Source organism: Alligator mississippiensis, chromosome 10 (assembly GCF_030867095.1).
Source record: "Alligator mississippiensis isolate rAllMis1 chromosome 10, rAllMis1, whole genome shotgun sequence".
Classification (NCBI taxonomy): Eukaryota; Metazoa; Chordata; order Crocodylia; family Alligatoridae; genus Alligator; species Alligator mississippiensis.
The window spans coordinates 44,775,120-44,795,428 of NC_081833.1; the positions used below are offsets into that span (position 1 = coordinate 44,775,120).

At 45.2% G+C, this 20,309-nt stretch overlaps 1 protein-coding gene across 1 annotated transcript; it reads left to right on the top strand.

Annotated features, from left to right (window-relative positions):
* Positions 1-12,644: 12,644 nt before the first annotated feature.
* Positions 12,645-15,902, top strand: LOC109285670 (leukotriene B4 receptor 1-like). The gene is made up of 2 exons (XM_019497442.2): positions 12,645-12,779; positions 13,169-15,902. Exon 2 carries the CDS (start codon positions 13,387-13,389, stop codon positions 14,392-14,394), a length of 1,008 nt encoding a protein of 335 aa, XP_019352987.1. The 5' UTR covers positions 12,645-12,779; positions 13,169-13,386; the 3' UTR covers positions 14,395-15,902.
* The last annotated feature ends 4,407 nt before the right edge of the window (positions 15,903-20,309 follow it).

Genomic DNA, 20,309 nt, shown 5'->3' on the forward strand with positions numbered 1-20,309 from the left:
ATTTTTGTTGCCCTCTGATGGACTGTCTCCAACTTGTCCACATCCTTTCTGTAGTCTTGGGGGGGGAGGGGGGATGTCAGTAGCACTTGCCACAGTTTCTTCTAGGAACTGAAGGACGCTGCTACTTAAAAGTGGCTGGTTCACCAGTTCCCCCAAGTGTTGAAAATGGGTAACTTCATGGATAAGTCAGGCAGATCTTCATGATGCTTTAATAGCAGCATTTATAGCATTTTATATGCTGCTTTATAGCAGCATTTCTCAATCTGTGGGTCATGACCCAAAAGTGGGTCACAAGAATATATGAAAGGGTTGCAAACAAGTTTTAAAAATGGATCATCAAACTCAAAAAATGGATTCTCCTGTACAAGAGAAAAATATGGGAAAGCGTGGCTTTTCCCTTGCAGGCTGTCAGAGTTCCAGCTTACAAAGGTCTGCTTGGGCCGCCCCCCCCCCCCCCCCCATGCCCCACACATCCTCCCCCCACCCCACACACCCACCCCCTGCCACAAACAGTGGGAGGGTGGGGCCTGGGGGTGGGGGCAGTGGGTCGGAAGTCAGGGACACTGGCCATCAATGTTTATAGGTGGGTCTGGGTGCAAAAAAGGTTGAGAACCACTGCTTTATAGGATAGCGTATGCCTGTAATATCTAATGTATATAGCAGATTATACAACAAAGACAACACAGCAAAGTATACAACGAAGAGTGAAATATCAAGCAAGTTCTTAATATGTGGAGGGCAACTTTCTGGATATGATTAGATCTTGGATTTTGTTCTTACCAAGAGGGAAGAATTGGTTGAGGATGTGAAGGTGATGGGAAAGTGACCATGAAATGTTAGAACTTCTATATCTAAGAAATGGAAAACATGAAGTTAGCAGAACTGTGATACTGGATTTCAAAGGGGTGGATTTAAACTGATTTAAGGAAATAGTAGGCAAGGTCCCTTTGCCAGGGGGATAGACTGAAAGATATAGGTGTCTAGGAGGGCTGGTAGTTTCTAAAGGGCATTGTGTTGGAAGCTCAACAAAAAACTATTCTGACATAATGGAAACATAAGAAGAATGGCAGGAGACCAATGTGGCTGCATAAGTTGGTTCTTGAATGCTTCAAACTTCAGAGGAAAATATACAGGTGGTGGAAGGACAGACAAGTCACTTAGGAAACCTACCAAGAATTACCAAGAACTTGCAGGGACAAAAATCAGAGAAACAAAGGTAAAAATTTAGGTATACCAGGCAACAAGGGTAAGGGACAAAAATAAGAGATTCTATAAGTATATGGACCATAAAAGAAAGGCCAAACTAGCTATGGGTCCACTGGTAAGTAGTCTGGGTGGGTGATTAATGAAAGATGCATATAAGGCAGAGATCTGCTCGACAGCTACTTTACTTCAGTCATCACAAAATAAATAAGTTATAGGAAATGGCTGGGGGTCCACTGATCAGCCCAAATTCAATACCCAGTGAATTACTGGAGCACATCATAAAGAGGTTAATTTGTAAATATCTGGAGGAGAAAAAGTTAATCATGAGCAGTTGGCATGGATTTGTTAACACTAAGTCATGCCAAAAGAACTGTCTGTCTCTGACACAAAACTAGCTAGTAGGGCTCTGCAAAACACCATCATTTCATAGATTCATAGATGCATAGATGTAAGGGTCAGAGGGGACCTGAACAGATCATCAAGTCCGACCCCCTGCACTGGGCAGGAATGAATACTGGGCTTATATGACCGCCACTAAGTTAAGCTCATATGACCCCAGTCAGGTATTTATTGAGCCTCCTTTTAAAGACCCCTAAGGTAGGAGCCAGCACTACTTCCCTTGGAAGCTGGTTCCAGATCCTGGCCGCCCTGACTGTGAAGTAGTGCCTCCTGATGTCTAGCCCAAACCTACTCTCAATCAACTTGTGGCCATTACTCCTTGTTACTCCGGGAGACGCTCAGGGGAACAGGGTCTCACCCAATCCCCTCTGGTCCCCCCGGTAAGTTTATAGTCAGCCACAAGGTCCTCTCTCAGCCTTCTCTTGTGCAGGCTGAACAGGTCCAGGTCCCTTAGCCTCTCCTCATAGGGCCTGCCCTGCTCATGTGAGTGGCCCTCCTCTGGACCCTCTCGATCCTGGCCTCATCCCTCCTGAAGTGTGGCGCCCAGAACTGGACACAGTACGCCAACTGTGGCCTGACCAGTGTTGCATAGAGTGGGTGGATCACCTCCTTGGACCTGCTCATGATGCATCTGTGGATACATGACAAGGTGCAGTTAGCCTTGCTGACCGCATCCTCACATTGGCAGCCCATGTTCATTTTAGAATCAATAATGACTCCAAGATCTCTTTCTGCCACTGTGCTTTCAAGAAGGAACTTCCCCAGCCTGTAGATATGCTGCTGGTTCTTACTGCCCAAGTGCAGTACTCTGCACTTGTCAGTATTGAGTCCCATCCTATTTACATTTGCCCACCCCTGTAACCTGTCCAGGTCCAATTGTATCCTGTCCCTCCCTTCTAGTGTGCCCATCTTGCCCCATATCTTAGTGGCATCAGCAAATTTGAACAGGGTGCGTTTCACCCCCTTGTCCAAGTCGCTGATAAAGAAATTGAAAAGTACGGGCCTGAAGACTGAGCCCTGGGGGACTCCACTGCCCACCTCCCTCCAAGTCGAATATGACCCATCCACCACCACTCTCTGGGTGCAGCCCCCTAGCCAATTTGCAACCCATCTGACTGTGTAGGCATCAATGCCACAGTCACCTAGCTTTTTAATGAGAATGGGGTGGGCAACAGTGTCAAAGGCCTTCCTAAAGCCCAGAAAAATTACATCCACCGCGACAACTGCATCTAATGATTTTGTGACCTGACTGTAGAAGGCAACCAGGTTGGTCTGACAGGACGTGCCCTTAATGAACCCATGCTGTTTGCCCTTGAGCATCCTCCCCTCTGCTGGTCCCTCCCAGATATGCTCCTGGATAATTTTTTCAAAGAGCTCCCCCAGGACCGAGGTAAGGCTAATGGGCCTATAGTTTCCTGGGTCCTCTCGCCTCCCTTTTTTGAAAATAGGGACCACATTGGCCTTCTTCCAGTCTTCTGGCACCTGGCCAGAGTACCACAAGTGCTTGTAAAGCTGTGCCAGGGGCCCTGCAATGACCCCTGCCAAGTCCCTCAGCACCCTAGGGTGGAGAACGTCTGGACCTGATGATTTGAACATGTCCAGCCCTTCCAGAAGTTCCCTAACTTGGTCCTCCCTTACCCTGGGCCTGGCAGAGTCACTCCTGAGCCTGACCTGAATCCCAGTGGGGGAGAAGTCTTGGTCCCTGCTCAGAAAAATGGAGGCAAAGAATTTGTTAAAAAGGTCTGCTTTTTCATCTGGTGCAACCACCAGATTGCCAAGCGTATCCTGCAGGGGCCCCATGTTGCCTGGTTCCTTCTTTTTACTCCCTATGTATTTAAAAAAGGACTTTTTGTTGTCTTTGATCCTTGTTGCTAGCCCTAGTTCCGTCTCTGCTTTACCCTTCCTAACAGTCTCCCTACAGCCTCTTGCTATGAGGTATCATCCCCTTTGGTGATAGCCGCCCCCCCCCACCTTCCACTGGATGTATGCCTCCTTTTTGGCTTTCAGACATTCCTGAATGCCTTTGGTGAGCCAAGGGGGCTTTTGAGCCCTCTTGCCCCCTTTGACTCGTGTTGGGACTGTCACCCCTTGGGCTCGGAGGATCGTCTCCTTAAAGAATGACCACTCATCTTGGACACCTAGTTCCCCTGTTCTCTGGGACCTCTGGGACCTCAATGCCTCTCCTACCAATCTCCTTAACTCATTTAAGTTGGCCCTACTGCCTTGCTGCAGACCCTTGACACCCTGTGCTGGATGGTAAATTCCAGTAGGCGATAATCACTATCACCCAGGTGGTAAAGGACCTGGAATCCCCTCACCAAGTTGTTGCCTGTGGCCAGGACCATGTCCAGTAGGGCATTCTCCCTGGTGGGACTGTGCACCTCCTGGGTAAGGTGGAGGTCTTGTATCCCTGCAAGGAACCTACATGAGTGGTCAGACCTAGCTGACTGCTCCTCCCAGCAAATGTCCAGGTAATTTAGATCACCCATGATGACCACATCACTTGACCTAACTGCCTCCACAAGCTGACCTGAGAATTCCCGGTCCAGCTCTTCCCCCTGGTTGGCTGGTCTGTAGTAGACCCCCATCGTTAAGTCCCTTTCCCTGCAACCCCCTTGTATTCTGACCCAGAGTACTTCAGCCTGCCCCTCATCTGTCCCCATCCTGTTAGTTGAGGATGTGTATTGCTTTTTGACATACAGTGCCACCCCCACCTTTCCTCCCCGTTCTGTCCCGCCTGTATAGTCTGTAGCCCCTAATGTTTACCGCCCAATCATGGGTTGAATCCCACCAGGTTTTAGTGAGCTCTACTATGTCTGGGCTTGTACTAGCTATCTGGAGGGCAAGTTCCTCCTGCTTATTCCCCATACTTTGAGCATTAGTGTAGAGGCATTTAAGGCCTCCTGTCAGTGCATGCACCACCACCCCTGATTCCTAGGACTATCTGGACCCTTGTCACTTTCCTGGGTACCACTTGTGCTCATCACCTGACTTGGCTGGGAGGTGTCCTCGCGTCCTCCTGTGGCCCCAATCGCCCAGTGAAGCTAGTTTAAAGCACACCATACAAGATCAGCCAACTTGAAAGAGAAGACACACTTGCCTTTAGGGGAGAGGTGAAGCCCATCCCACCCAAGCATGCCCCCTGAGCGAAAATGCAGGTTGTTGTCCAGGAACCTGAGGCCTTCCTGGTGGCACCAACTCCAAAGCTTCCAGTTGACCTCATTTATGCAAGCCTTGTGACGCTGTCCGCATCTACTTACCAGGAGAATAGAGAATACCACCTATGCCCCGCCTCCTTGAGCTTGGCCCACAAGGCCTCGTAGTCCTTCATGATGCGGTCTGGGTTACCCCTGGCCATGTCATTTGTTCCCACATGGATTAGGACCATGGGGTATTGGTCCGAGGGTCAAATGAAGGCTGGGATCCTCTCTGTGACATCCTGAATCCAAGCCCCAGGCAGGTAGCAGACCTCCCATGCCATGGGGTCGGGTTGGCAGATGAGAACTTCCATTCCCCTCAGGATGGAATCTCCGATGACAAGGACTCGCTGTTTCTTCCTCCTGGTGCTCCATCTCTGTGCCGTCTGTGTCATGTGTGGATTGGCATCGTCCCCCATAGAGACATCCTCTTCATCCTTCTCCTCCAAGGCTGCCAGGACCTCATATCTGTTCACAAGTTGTACCTGGGGAGCCTCCACTATGCTAGCCTGAGCAGCCCTGGGTCTGGTGGGCACCTTCTGGCATTCCTCTGTTGTGCATCTCTCCTGGAGGGGTCTGTACACAGGACAACTGGTCCTGCAGTGAACAGAAATAGGTATCAATCTCATCCTCTGCAGCCCTGAACCCCATAGCCTGCTCACCTCAGCCTGGAGCTTCCCCACCTGCTCCCCCAGAGCCCGAAGTTGGGCACAGGAGGGGCAGGTGAGGGAGCCACCAAACCCCTCTCCCACCATAGGCTTCTGGCTCCCCGCCAGGCCACCCATTCATTTCAACATCCATTTCACTGTTTCAAATTGCAAATTGCAAAGATGGTAGCCCCATCTTTGAGGGTATAAAGTCTGCCAAGTTTCAAGGAGATAGGTACAGAGGTTTCTCCGAAACTGCACCTCAAAGTCTTGACAGCAATATTCATGACACTTGCTGGCAGCCTCCTGTCATCCGGCATGCAGATCCAGGGGTTCACACTCTCAGGAGGGCTGCAGGGCTATGCCAGACTCCTCCTGGGGTGCAGGCCCCTGGATCTGTGCCAGATGACAGCAGGCTGCCACACCTGGGACTGGCGTTGGGTGCAGCCTGCACCCAAAGCTGGGGAAGACTGATAATGCTGCTGGCCCCAGGCAGCAGCGGCAGCCTCCTGTCATCTGGTTCAGGGGGCCGCACCCCCAGGAAGGCTGCAGGCCTGTGCTGGACTCCTCCTGAAGGTGTTGGCCCCCAGATCTGTGCCAGATGACAGGAGGCTACCACTTGGGAGTGATCAGAGAGCAGCCCAGTAGTGGGAGGTGGGGAGAGCTGGGGTTGCACTCCACCTCTTGCCACCGGGTTGAGGTCTATGGGGATGGTGGAGCCAATCAACACACAGCCCAGTGGTAGGAAGTGGGCAAAACCAGGGTTGCGCTCCAATTGACTCCACCAGCCCCATGGAGCACAGCCCAGCAATGGGAGGCAGGGAGAGCCAGAGCTGCGCTCCCCACTGGGCTGAGCTACATGGGGCTGTGAAGCTACTCAGAGCACAACCCTGACTCTCCACTGCCTCCCACCACTGGGCTGCTTCGAAATGTTTCAAAATTTTTTAAATGTTTTGAGTGCCCTCCTTTCATTTCGAAGCTGTTTTGATGCTTTTTGTTTCATTTCAATTTCGCTGTTTCAAGTGCAAAATGCATTGAAGCAGCTTCGAAATGAAACACTCGGTGAAATTTCGCACAACCCTACTAATTAGGTAGATGAAGGGAATTAAATAGATGTAGCATATTTGGACTTTAGTATGAGTTCTGGTAAAGTTCCACATGACCTTCTCATAAGACAGGAGAAATAAGACAGGAGAACTTTTTAGAAATAAAATTACTAAAAAGTGTATATAAAATTGCCTTAATAACTGCAAGCAAAGGGTAATCATAAATAGATCCATGTCAGAATATCAGGTTTCAAGTGGGGTTCTACAGCAGTTTGTCCCGGGCTGGTGCTATTTAATGTGCTTATTAATTATCAAAATGTCAGAAGAGAGAGCTTCCTAACTAAATTTGTAGAGGACATGAAACTGGAAAGGACCACAAACCCATTGGAGGATAGGAGTAACATTCAGAAGGGTCTTGGCAGCTTGGAAAGCTTGGCTAGCTTTCCAACAGGATGAAGTTCAGTTCAGACAAATGCAAGATAATACATCTGAAGAAGAACAATCAAAAGCAGAAATATAGAATGGAAGACTTGTGTCACAATCCAGCAGGCTGGGCATCCTAGTAGGGAGAGCCAGGTATGGAGCTGGTGGTTGCAGGGTCAGTGGTCAGAAGCCACAAATTAGGAGCCAAAATGCCAAGCCAGGGTCAGGAACAGAATCAGAAACCTAGTTACCAAGTCTGAAGGATAATTCACAGGGTGAAGTCCAAGAGTCAGCGAAGAATCCAAAAGCCAAAATCCAGGTGGAAGCCAAAGACAGGGTCATGAACCAGGGAAGCCAGAGATGTTGCTGGGACAGGAGCTGTTCAGAGACTGAAGTCCAGTGTGCTGTGCAGCAAGGTTTGGGTGCTGGAGAAGTCCTTTAAATGCAACTCTAGATCCAAACCACCAGAACCTCCACCCCACACACAGATTGGGGGGGGGGGAGGAGGAAGCATGCCACCCCAGGCCTCCCCTGGGGTGCATACAGCAAGACCCCCCCACCACACATACCTCTGGACAAGCCACCCAGGCTCTGTGTCCCATGACCCAGCCCGGCTGGGGCCCATTCACCCCAGTCCCTGCCCCTGCCCCACTCCCTCCCTCAATGTGGGGACCTCAATCTGCCGCCCCACCCAAACCTCTTCCTCTTCACAGAGTAGATTGACACTTGCCTGCCAGTCAGCACTGCAGTAATCCACATGCAGGGCTGCAATTCTAGCTGCGAGCTCATTCCTCCCCACCCCTGCTGTAGCCACCCAAAGCCTACATCCAGGCTGCCCTATGGCCCTATCCACTGCCCCGTGTTTGCGGGGGCTAAATCCCCATTATCCCTGGCCTTCCGCTGCATCAACAGAAGTATTAGGTGTAAGACAAGAGAAGTGATAGGGCCACTCTACTTGGCTTGGCCTCATTTAGAGTAGTGTGTGCAGCCCTAGCCTCCACGTTTTAAGAAGGATGTAGAGAAGTTAGAGAAGGCCCAGAGGCAGGCATCTCAGCTGAGAGAGAACATTTTCAGATTGCTTTTGGATGATTGCTTAACATTAAAAAGGCCTAGTGCAGGGCTGTCCGAATTCTAAGTAACCAGGGGTACCAGGAGGAATTACACACCCCAGCGGCTGCACTACCATAAACTATGGGCCCTTGGGCAGCTCCCACTACCTAATGCACCACGTGTACAGGTGGTTCCCAACACCAATGTTGCACTGCATGCACTGTCTGCCTCTGCCTTTTCTCCCCATCTACTGGCTCCCCTGCTGCCATGTGCTGTGCTGCCCCACCCTTTGGGAAGGGCAGCCAGCAAAAGCTGCAGGGAGAGATGTGGGACCTGGAGACCTAGATGTTGCTGCAGCAGAAACTGAGGGGAGCAGCAGCCATGTGGAAGCCCAGGGATTGTAGTTTAACCCCTTGGTTGGCTGCTAGTTGGTCAGCCCTGATCTAGTGGATCAAAGACACCATTTCTCTGAACACAAAGGATACAAGTTAAAGAGGCAATCCATCCCTTTTAAAATTCTCATCTGCTACTCCAAGGAAGGGTAGCTTTCTCATGGCTTTCACACTCTGTCTCTTGTCCAACAGATTTGTGAAGTAATGTGTTTGTGAGTTTCTTTTTGCAGCAAAAATCAAGGTACTTATATACTGAATATTTTTGTGAAGTGCTCAATATTATTTGCATTTCCAGATTTTGCACATTGTCAGTTAGACTGATGACCACAGAGTTGATGCAAGTTCAAGAATACCAGAGAGAGGTATATCCCAATGAAGAGAAAACCTGATACTGATGAGGCCAGGTGAAGCTTATCTAGCTTTAACCCAGGTACACAAGAAGAATGTCTTGCATTTAAAAGCTTATCTAACTTTATCCCAACTATATAGTTGATCCAATAAAAGTTACCACCCTGAGAAATCCTTGCCTCTTGCATAATTTCTGGACCATCAAGGCTACAACTCACTCTTACACTACCTGAGGGCAGAGGCACAGCTCTTGGCCTTTACACTCCTTAGCACAGGGTGAATTCCATCCAACAAGCACTGTTTTTCATGAAAGAAAGAGGCACCCTTAGCTTGAGTGGTTTTCTCACTCAATTGATCTGAATGTGGGAGGGTCCCTCTCCAGGGGGGGCTATGAAGCCCCTGGAATCCCTACATCCCTCATTTTGTGGGCAATCACACCTTCTATTTGCCTACCACCCCTTGATTTTTGTTATTTTAACAAGGGAGTGTAGAGGGACTCAAGCTGAGTGTCTGTACCAGGATGGGCCTATGCACTTTACATTCAACAGGTGTCTCACACTCTTTCAAATCTTGCCCATCATGACTTGATGTAGTTGAGAAGAGGTATAAGGAGGTACTCCTTAAAGAGAGCCAGCTGAAGGTGGCATGGGTCACTGATGTAGTCTTCTGTGGGGCTCCTCCTCCCCTATACCCCACCCCTTTCCACTCAGGGTTCCAGTTGGTGTTGGACACACACAGTTGGCCATCCTGACCAACCACCTTGCAGCTCAGACAAAGACGCATTCAGGTTGACCAGAGTCAGTGTGATCTGATTGCTGACTGGATTCTATTGCAAGTTCAGGGTCAGCTGGGTAAGGCCAACATAAGGAAGCAAAAAAAACTAGTAACAATTTAAATGACTATGCTCTAGGCTCTTCTCTGGCCCTCCAGGCAGTTTGGTCACCTTTCCTCAGGCAGTCCCAGTCCCACAGTAGTTGCCCTGTACTTGCTTAGTCTGTGTGGGCCTGCTTAACCTAGGCAGGTCCCTGAAGTAATGCAGGGCCAGGGATGTCACGAATTCAGCTTAGCTCCTAAGGGTACCTGGCTTCTCTGGCAGCGTGGAAATCCAGCATTGGTTTGGTTAACTCAGATGCTTTGAGTCTTGAGTTTCCGGCTCCTTGCCCCCATGGGGAAATGCGATGAGAGTCCTCATCTGTCTGTTTGTTCCCCCCATCCTGGGGTCGGTGCATGCTTACATAGGGGTTTCTAGGTTGGTAGGAGCCATCCCAGCCCTTCATTTGCCTCCATGTGCCTGACTGCTTTTGACACATTAGGATCTCCTGATCTCATCATTCCTGTAGCTGCTGCCTCCAGGCCCCAGGTTGCCCAGGTTGTGCTCAATGTACCAGCTGCCTGCTCCCTCTCTGCACTGCAGTGTAAGCCTGCATGGAGCTGGGGTTCTGACCCCCACTCTGTTCTGGGCATGGGGCCTGGGGAATACCCTCTGCATGCTGTCTGGCTGTTTGGCAGTGCAACAGAGTATGTCCTAGGTGCATGGGTTCACCATTTCCCCACGAGCCTGATCAGGATCTGCTGCCTGTGGGGTATACCAGCAGCCACTGTCCTGGTGAGTATGGGGCTTGGCTGGGCCCCCGCTACAGGAAGGCTGCCCCAGGGTTTCCTAAATTGTTCGTCTAAATGACCAACAGATGCATGTGGTCTCCATCTTATGAGCTAATTGCATGACTCCGTTGCTCCACTACACCGTGCCCCATGCCTTGCAGATGTCATCCTTGTGTTTTCTTTCACTTAAGCCTCTTCTAGGGTTCCTGGACATTTTCTGGTCCCACATCCTCAGCCCCTCATTAGGTTCTGGACCCTCTCTGGGTCCTTAGGCACCTCCTCCTCCCCTTAGTTCTTCCCCAAACCTCCAGACTGCTTTCAGTGCTCTCTCCATGCTGACCTTCTGGAGCTGTAGCCATCCTGCTGTGGAGGTATTCTTTCAGCAGGCTCCAAGGGCATTTATACACATGCTCCAGGAGTATATAAATGTTCTCTGTACTGCTCTAATTAAAGCTCTTAGAGTATCATGTGTATCAGTGTCCCCACGCTGTAAAATGGCAGTGGGGATGATTTAACTAAATGAGCTTTAGTTCAAGACCCCCACTGCCATTTTTAGTACAGAGATGCTGATATATGCAATGCCTGGAGTCTACTGGAGCATGGTAATTACCATGCTCCAGCAGACTCAATTAATCAATGTCTGCTTCAGTGTGCTGTAATAACAGCACATCAGAGCAGCCTCCCTGCATGTCTATAGGTACTCTGAGATGTTACTGCCAGCTTCTCTCAGGGCCTGGACTTACGCCTGTTGGCTCCCTGGGTCAGCTGACCCCATAATTAGCCCTGGCCTGCACCTGCCAGCAGCTTTGCAGGCTGCCTGGCCTCTTAAAGAAGCAGGCACCCCAAGTGTCCTGCCACACTGAGAATTACAAATGTGATAAGAAAGATCCATGTGATGATAGAAACACTGTTGTACTATCAGATCTCTCCCAGCTCCCCTTCTTCCTCTAGTCCCCAAACAACAAATCAATGCAAGGCATACATTAAAGACAAATGATTCTGACTTAATTCATGCTGGTGTAAATACACATTAACTCCATTGATCATAATAGATCCAGATCAGAGTTATTAGGAGCAAATTCTTGATTTCTGAGCATTTACTCCGTGGTTACTTGTGTCCCATAATCTTCAATTAATTTGTAGCCCTCCCCCACCCCTATCCCTCAGGCAGCTCTATGTTTATTAATGAATTTCACATCATTTTCACATCATAACAATTTTTTTTAGCAAACATTTCTTTGATAAATTTCCAATAAAATGTATGTGTTGTATACAAATGAAATAATGCACAATACCATACAGGTTCAAATTAAAATACAAGGGGTATGAGAGCACCAGACTTTTTAAATACATAAAAGAGGTATAACAGATATTTTTATTAGTATTTATTAGTAATAGGTGATAGAGATTATACTGTTATTTTTACTAGTATGTTGCTTTTTAACTCCATGTAACATACTTGTGGCCACAGGGGCAGCCGTGACAGCCCCTGGTGGCTGTAAGCCCTTGCCTGGCTCAGGCTTGACTGTAGCCCTCCCTGGATCACTTGTTCTTTTTAAAGATTGTACAAAGGAGGCTGCCCATGGGCTCTGAGTTAGCCTGAGCCTGTCAATCATCACTAGGCCCCTCCTGAGTCCCCTTAGTCACAGCCCTGCCCCCTGGGTTAGCAGGCCCTGTCCATACCTCTGCCAGGCACCTGTAGGCTTAAAGGTAAATTGTGTGGCTCCATTCTTCCCCCACACCATGCCCCAAGCTTCACAGGTGTTACTGTACCATCACATTCTAATGTAGAGGTTTTGGCTTTATCGGCCTCTGCCCCTCTTGCTCTCGCTGGGCTCTTTTTAGCACATACCCACAGTACCGGACCTGGCTTCTAGGCTCCAGCCTCCTTGACTGCAGGTCCCAGCAGTGGCCCCCTGGACCTTTGGCCATTCCTGGGCTCTGACCCCACTCCTGGGCCAGTCAAGATCACCAGGCTAGCTGGCTCTGGCAGTCCCCAGCTGCAGTCTCTCCTGGACCTTAAGCCCTTCCTGGTCCCCCAGGCAGCTCCTCCCTGAGCTCCTGGACCCTTCAGCTCTCCCCAGGCAGCTTCCTGGGCTACCAGTTCTTTGACTATGCCTTGAGCTGCCCTCAGGAGGCCCTCAATTTCAAATTTGATACAAAGAAAGGAGCACATCACTGCTTTTTCTGTGTGCACATTTTTTTGTAAAATACCCTTCCAATTTCAGTTCTCCAAACCTTAACTATTTTAGTTGTTGCTGCTTTTTTAGTTCCTTATTATCCCCCTATAAGAATCAAAACTTCTTAAAAAAAATATTCTGCCTGTGTCTTAGTGGTTAAATCCAGTGTAAATCCAGAGCAGGCTTCTTATGTCACTGGAACTGTGATGAGCTTGTTGCACTAGCGTTTAATGAGAAGAGGGGAGGACGGCACTGTTTAAAACAGTTTCTTTGTCGAGGACAATGTAAGGTATGGTAAAACCATTTTCTTGCCTTCCATACAGAACTTGGAAATCCTCTCATTCTGACTCCTCTTCATATTTAATATATAATTTCATGTTCTACTTTTTTGCTTTTTCTTTTGAGTATAATCTTCACCTACAGAACACTACCTTGTTCATTCCAATATTTTACTTCATCTTGTTAAGAACTTCTTATAAACTCTGTAACTTATACTGAAGTAGCAAGCTTCTTAAGAGCAGGAATGTAACAACTAGTGCTCCAATTCTCCTCTTGCTCTCATTTGAATCAGAAATACATCCACTGAAGTCAATGGAATTATACCCATACATAACTGGCATGAATATGAGTGCAGAGTCAGGCTTAATGCTTTCTTTTGTTTTATATTTTGCTTTGTAGGCATGCAGTCTTCCTAAGTAACAAGAATAATGAGACCAGCTACATGCAAGAATGAGCAATAGGATGTGAACTTGCACTCTGTATTAGCCTCCTAATCATTGGTTCTGATCTGTAATCTTATGCCCTCCAGTTCAGAGCATTTGATAAGGTTCATCATTTAAGGCTACAGAACTAGAAGCACAGTGTGCATAGCAGAGAGAACAAGTAACTAAAGCAAAATGAGCCAAAATGAAGAAGCCAACAGCCATCTGACATGGTACATTGGGAAGTCAGTTGTCTGCCTAATACTGAGCTTGTCATTCACCATTGGGATCCCTGGCAATATCATTGTCATCTGGACTGTTTGTAAGAAAATGAAGCAAAGATCTTCTACAGTCCTCCTTATCCTAAATCTAGCCATTTCAGACCTCCTGGTGCTGGCTACCTTACCCATCTGGATTTACTCCTTTGCTGATTCCTGGGTATTTGGAGTCCCCATTTGCAAAATGCTGGTTTACATGGTTTACAGCAGCATGTATGCTAGTGTGTTTGTCATTACAGCACTGAGTTTGGAGAGGTTCATTGCTGTGTTTTATCCATTCTCAGTTCAAAGATGGAAAAATAAAGCATTGATTTTCAAAGTTGTTTTTCTCATTTGGATCCTGTCTTTTGGTTTTGGAGCTTCAATTATTCCATTTCAAGACATACAGGAAATTAATGGTGGTCTTCAATGCCTTGGTCGCAGCTACTCTTCTAATCAACAGAAGGTATTGAACCTTTTACTAGAGACCTTTGTGGGTTTTGTGATCCCTTTTGCCATCATCTGCACTTGTTACATGTGTGTTGGGAGAAAATTGAGACAAATGTCTTACCAATCAAAGCAGCGAACAGAAAGACTAATCGTCAATGTGGTTGTGGCTTTTGCTGTATGCTGGTTCCCACATCATCTATTTAACATAATAGACATTGTTTCCATGCAGATAGAAGACTCTAACCAGAAGATATTCTCGGCCCTCAATCAGATTACAGACATAGGGGTATATATCTCTGGAGCACTGGTGTTTATTAGTAGCTGCACTAACCCTGTGCTTTATGCATTTGCTGCTTGGAGCTTTCAGAGTCACCTAGGATTCACAAAGATATCCAGGCTCTTTGAAGAAATGACTCAAAATGTAATACAAGAAGTGAAGAAAGACAATTCTCTTGAAACTGTACAAGACATTTTAATAGGCACAGGCACTGTCTAATAGGAAGCACATATTGAGTGACTGATGAGAATCTTAAATGTACAATCTTTACATCTATGCTGTTAATTTTGTCTTGCTAAAGAAAACAAATTCAGAGTCATGTGTTCTAATCCAGCCCAATTTGTCAGTGACTGAAAGACATTATCCTGAAGGTTGTTCAATGCATTATATGGAATGAACTGGCCGCCTTTGTACAAATCATGGGCTGGGGTCCACATCATAAAATCATCACCACTGTGTGCCACACTGGTTGGCAGATGCCGCAAAAAAGGTGATGGTTTGAAAGAATATAACCCAGAAAATTTTGAAATGTGACAAAAAAAAAATTACTTTTCAGTTTTCAAGCTTTCAATCCACAAAGATCTCTTTTTTTCCCTTGTGATTAGTCTGCTCTGAAATTTCACTTTATGGAGTCTACCTCTCTGTTAATAAATGGAGAGGATTTAATGAATATTCATAGACTTAATCAGACTGGAATACTTTGTCAGTTTAAACATTATTCCAGGATCAACTCTTTATTGAGGACAGAATTGACATTTTCAATGAAAGCTAAACACAAGCACTTACATGCAACAATTGATGGGAGTCTTGAAATTGGGAAATAAATGCAATTTGTGTTTGAAAAATTAGCAAATTAATAAAATTAAACACTGCACTTATTGATATAATCCTGATTTTTTTAATGCAATGAAAGCTGACATTTCCAAGGAAAGTCAATTTATGAAAAAATCTATTTAGCTGAAACTCAGCTGTTTTTTTATTCAAAAAAATTTTTAGTGAAAACATTTCAACTAGCCTTTAAACATTAGTCAAAAGCTTCAAAGCAGATTGCCTAAAGATAAACTCATCATATAGATGGGCTGAGCATCCACATATCCTATTCCAGTCAGTTGGAAACTGGAAGTGCCAGCAACTTCGGAAAATTGTGCCATTTTCATTTTAGGTACCAATGTCTGTAACTACAGATTTTGCATCTGTTATGCAAAATGTCTTAAACTAATAATTTTCATTCAAAAAAGAAATATTACTACAGAATTGCTTACAGCAAATACAGAAACTGGACCATAACTTGTAGGAAACAACAGATTGCTGTTAAGAAGGTATATTATACAAATTCCACTTTTTGCACCATGTATAAAAGTGTGCTATTAGGAAACTGTATGATTAGTTAAAGAACTTAGCCTCAAATGTTTGCCTTGGTAATATTTTACTAAAATTGTAATTCATTGTAGTATTTTCTATACTTCTTTGCCTATGATTCATAATTACCAAATGAAGAATACTATTCCTTACTTAGAAATACGCTGTAATATCCAGCAAGCTATGTTTAGTCCTGCCACTAAGTTACTGTGGAGATAATAATATATAACTTATCTCTTTTTTAACAATTGCAAACCTGTTAATAACTGAATCCACAATAACACTGGGCATGTCTGCGACAGCCTGGTTACATCTGAGATGTATTCGTTTGTGTGTATACATTGAAATAAAATAATTGTCTTCAATTAGCATCTTTGCTTTTTAAAGTAAAAATATTTCTCTAAGCATACAGCACGATCATGCTCTTAATTGAAGGGAAAAAAACAGCAATCAGAACAAATATTAATGTTATGGTCTTTCTTTCTTAATGCAGTTCCTTCCCTAAGGAAAGCAAAAACCACAGACAAAGTCACAGACAGGGCTTCCGCATTGCAGCAGAGAAGGAGGAAGGAAATAGAAGCTTCATCATATCTGTCCACTCACCCATCATTCCCTGTTTGTCAAACATAACTCAACAATCTAGGGCACAAAATGGTAAAATGACAACAGTAGCACTAGTTAGAAGTTAAAGCAGCAATTCTCAACCAGGGTGCCTTGAGATCCTTTCAAGGGTGCCACAGAGTCCTGCACTATGTCAGCCCTGCTAGGTGTGCAAACATAACTCACAAGATTAACCTAGATATTCCAAATAGGAATCCATAGTGTTAAAAACATTCTGACCTGTTGTAGTCTTTTGAGTTTTTTGCAAAAGAGCTGTTTTATTTTTCCATAGTCAAAAATGTGAAAACTAAGAATTAGTATTTTCTGAGGGGTTCCTCAGGCCTTCTGAGGTGTGCCTCAAATCTACTGAGTGTCTTAAGTCTAAAAAGGTTGAGAACCACTGTCTTAGACAATTATTTTCCCAATCTGTGGGTTAAAAGCTATAGTTTTAGTAACAAACTGCCTGGAAAGGGGGAGTTACTGTTCAAAAGAGTTAGCATATGAAATGGCAGGATGTTTATCATCACACCATCTTCAACTTTCCAGTTCTCCCCCTTTCATGCTTTTTGCCTGCCCCCAGACACTCTTCTGTACTGTTATCCAGGGCTTAATGACTCCCATCTGATACCAAGAAGGAAATATAAGCATGAAAGAATCAGTTCAGCTATTAAACAGAAACAACCACAAAGCAAGAACAAGACAAGGAAAAGACAAGAAAAGAAAAAAAGAAGAAGAAAAAAAAAGAGCAAAATTAAAATTAATACATTACTTACCTTTTCAAGGATCATGCTTAAAGAGGTACATGCTCTTTCAAGAATATTTACAGGCAGCTACGGTTAGCTCATGGAAGATACAGAGGCTGGTGATGACCTTCTACTGCCATATATGCAAATATGAAAGTTTAACACTTGCCCAGTCACATCACATGTGCAATTCACTGGGCAGGGCCCAGGACAGAATAATCAAGATGCAGCTCTGTTCATTGAAATGGAAAAGTGGATTTATTCCTGCATTAAACCAGTGTAGGGCTATTCATCCACTACTATATGAAAGCTGAGTCAGGCACATTGTGTGTGTATATGTGTGAGTGATATAAAAAGCACGCACACTCAAATAAAAGCTGCTGAGAGAATTTGTTAACACTGCATTTTCTGCAAAGGAAGAATCATAAAAGAGGAATCATCAGAGTAAAAGCATAAAAGAGGAAATGTCTTTGCCATTCACGTATTCGAAGACAGTGAAGTTGTTAACTAAAGCAGAATCCTGAAACAGGACTCAGAACCTCCTTTTAAGAAAGCTTGGTATCTGCATCACGGCCTTTCCTAAAAGGAAGAACAGACTACATATAGATAAAACTGGGGCATGTCTCTATGCTCCCTTTGCAGCACTCATCTGAGCAGTGCCAAGAAGCATGCCCTGGCCACATGTTCCTGCTCTGTACATGTCAAACCTGGAAATAAGATGGGGAAAGTGCCCTAAGTGCAGCTGCTGCCACTGTTCTCAAGTATGCAGGAGACAGAAATGGTAAGAGTGAGGTTAGTAGGGGTCACCTGCAGGGCAGCTTCAGGAGCATGCAGGGTCTCTGTGCCTTGACAGAATCACAATGTTACTCACTCAACCTTGCATATTTGCCAACAGTGCTCCCATGCCCTTCTTCTGATAAAAGCAACACTTCTCCACCCAAAAGGAACCAGAACTCCTGGTAGAGGTGGTGTATTTTATTAGACCAACTAGATATTTTCAAAAACATTTCTTCTCCACCCAGTCACAGAGACAGTGACAAGATGAGATTGCAGGAGCTGGTTTTCATTGGTACAGTGTTTACATGCATTTTATATTTTTGAAAGAGAAACCTACCAGTGAGTGGATATACCACATCAGTTACTGAAGCCAAGAAATGAAGTCCATTTGTCTTCCCAAAACTTGCCTCATCCTTTTACAACTCATCCTCCTTAAACATGCACCACTGTCCTGTTTCCCCAGTACTTCAAAGAAGTTGCTGTCAGACTCAAAGCAAAGGCTTATGGGATATTTCATCAATCTCAGCAAGAAGCTACGAAGTAGTAAATGTGAATGCAGGAAACAAAGCAAACCCACAGCTCCACCCCGCCACTTCTGATAAATTCTGGTTAACTCTTGTCAGGGTCACTGCCAGCAGATTGAGAACAGTTGACAGAGGTTTCACAAATTTTTTTTTCTGGAAAATGCTGATTTTATAAAGTTGGAGCTTTTAAGAGAAACATACTGGTTTCCATTATGCTTCTTTCAGGAAAACGATTCAGGTCCAAGATGGAATCTCTGTCAAAACTTAACCACTTAGGTTATGCAGGTCTCTCTCTCTCTCACACACATTTGCTCAAAAAAAGACTTGACAGGCTTATTTCTTCCCAGTGTGAGGTAGAAAAAATGTTAAATTTAGGAATTCTTTGCAGGGTGGGAAACTGTTTCCTGTCCAGGAATATTCAGAGACACATAGCAGAGTGCAGCCATCCTGTATCTGGGTATGACGCAAAATTCTGTGGAGTTGCTCCTCCTCTGTTTTTCAGATTTTGGTTTTTCTACCTGTATGTATTATTCAAATGTAAGGGAGGAAGCAGGAATGGACAGTTAAAAGTGATTACTGGAAGAATAATGGGAAGCAAAGGGAGCCAAAGTATAACTAGAATGTTTTATTTACTTAAATGCACATCATAGTGGCCACATCTGGACGAGACACTGACTGTGCAGTAGCTCATTACTACTTTATAGTAGCGTCACATGTCATGAAGCAAGATGTGATGCTACTGCACAGTAATAACACGCTACTGCACATTCAGTGTCACCTAAGAGCCATTTGAGGACATTACTGCACAGTAACTCCTGTTACTGAGCAGTCATTTAGTACTTGTGCATGCAAATACTAAATGACTGCGCAGTAACAATTAGTATATATTACATGCGCGTTTCATTTTAATCATGGAAAAATGTGGATTTGGGGTTACTTTTTTAATCTGAAAATTGGGGGTTTATTTTTAATCAGAGAAAACCAGGATCCTTGGTCATCACTACCTGGGCCCATTTCAAACAATGACTTTGAGGGGGAAGGCACATTATTAATCTCTTTCAGCACCAATCTCTTTCAGCCTGCTCCAATACCATCTCTGGGAGGCTGGATCTGAATTCCTTATATTTAGCTCACTTCCGAATTCCTCAACTATGGTTATTCTATATGACATGAGAATTTTGATATCTGCTGCTCTCTCTTTGTAATAAATTAATTCACGACCATTCTCCTAAAACTCAAAATATATTACTTGCATTGCAGCAGGACCGAAAAACCCCAGTTGTGAACCTGGTTTCAGTTGATCTGGTTGTGGTACAAACAAAACATGAAGTCAGTTTTTCCCCAAGGAGTTTCAACTTCAGCATAAGCCAAAACAGGGCTGTCCAATTTCTAAGTGGCTAGGGGCAGCATGCTTATCAGGCCACATCAGTGGGGGCCATATGTGAAAGCTATAGGCCCCCCTGTTCTGTGTGCCCCCCACTCCCACCTGTACTACATATCTGCCCCCTTACTACATTGCATATCTATGTGGCCTCCCCACCATTTCCCTCCAACCACTGCACTGTGCATGCTGCACCAGTTCCCTAGGACACAGACAGGAAACAAGCTGGAAGAGGGAGGGGGATTCTGGAGACTCCAGTTGTTGTTACAGAAGAAGAGATAAGGAGAGTGGCAGCTGAGCAGAAACCCTGGGCCTGCAACATGCAAAATGCTGGGAGCTGGCATTAAAATTTCTAGTGGCATAGGTAGGTAAGAGACACTATATTTTAGAAATGGTATGAAGAAAGAATTGGCAACATTTATACATAATATATGTCATGATCTAGAACAGGACTGTACCAGATTATGTCCAGATTACAAACTTGTAACAGGAGTTTGGTAGTGGTGTCCAGAATGATTAAAAAAAGGAGGAGAGGAAACTTAGTAAATATAAACATATATAAGTATACAAATATACTTTTAAAAGTTTATCCTAAAACAGGAAATTAAGAAGTTCAACTGTGGTTTGGAAGCTGATTTCATAACCGTGATAAAAAGGGAAGTGGGATATGTTTTGCTTACAGACAAAATGCTTTCAGGTTTTCAGAAGTGTGACTCAAGCCAAAACTCTGCTCTTGATCTGGAAACTCCC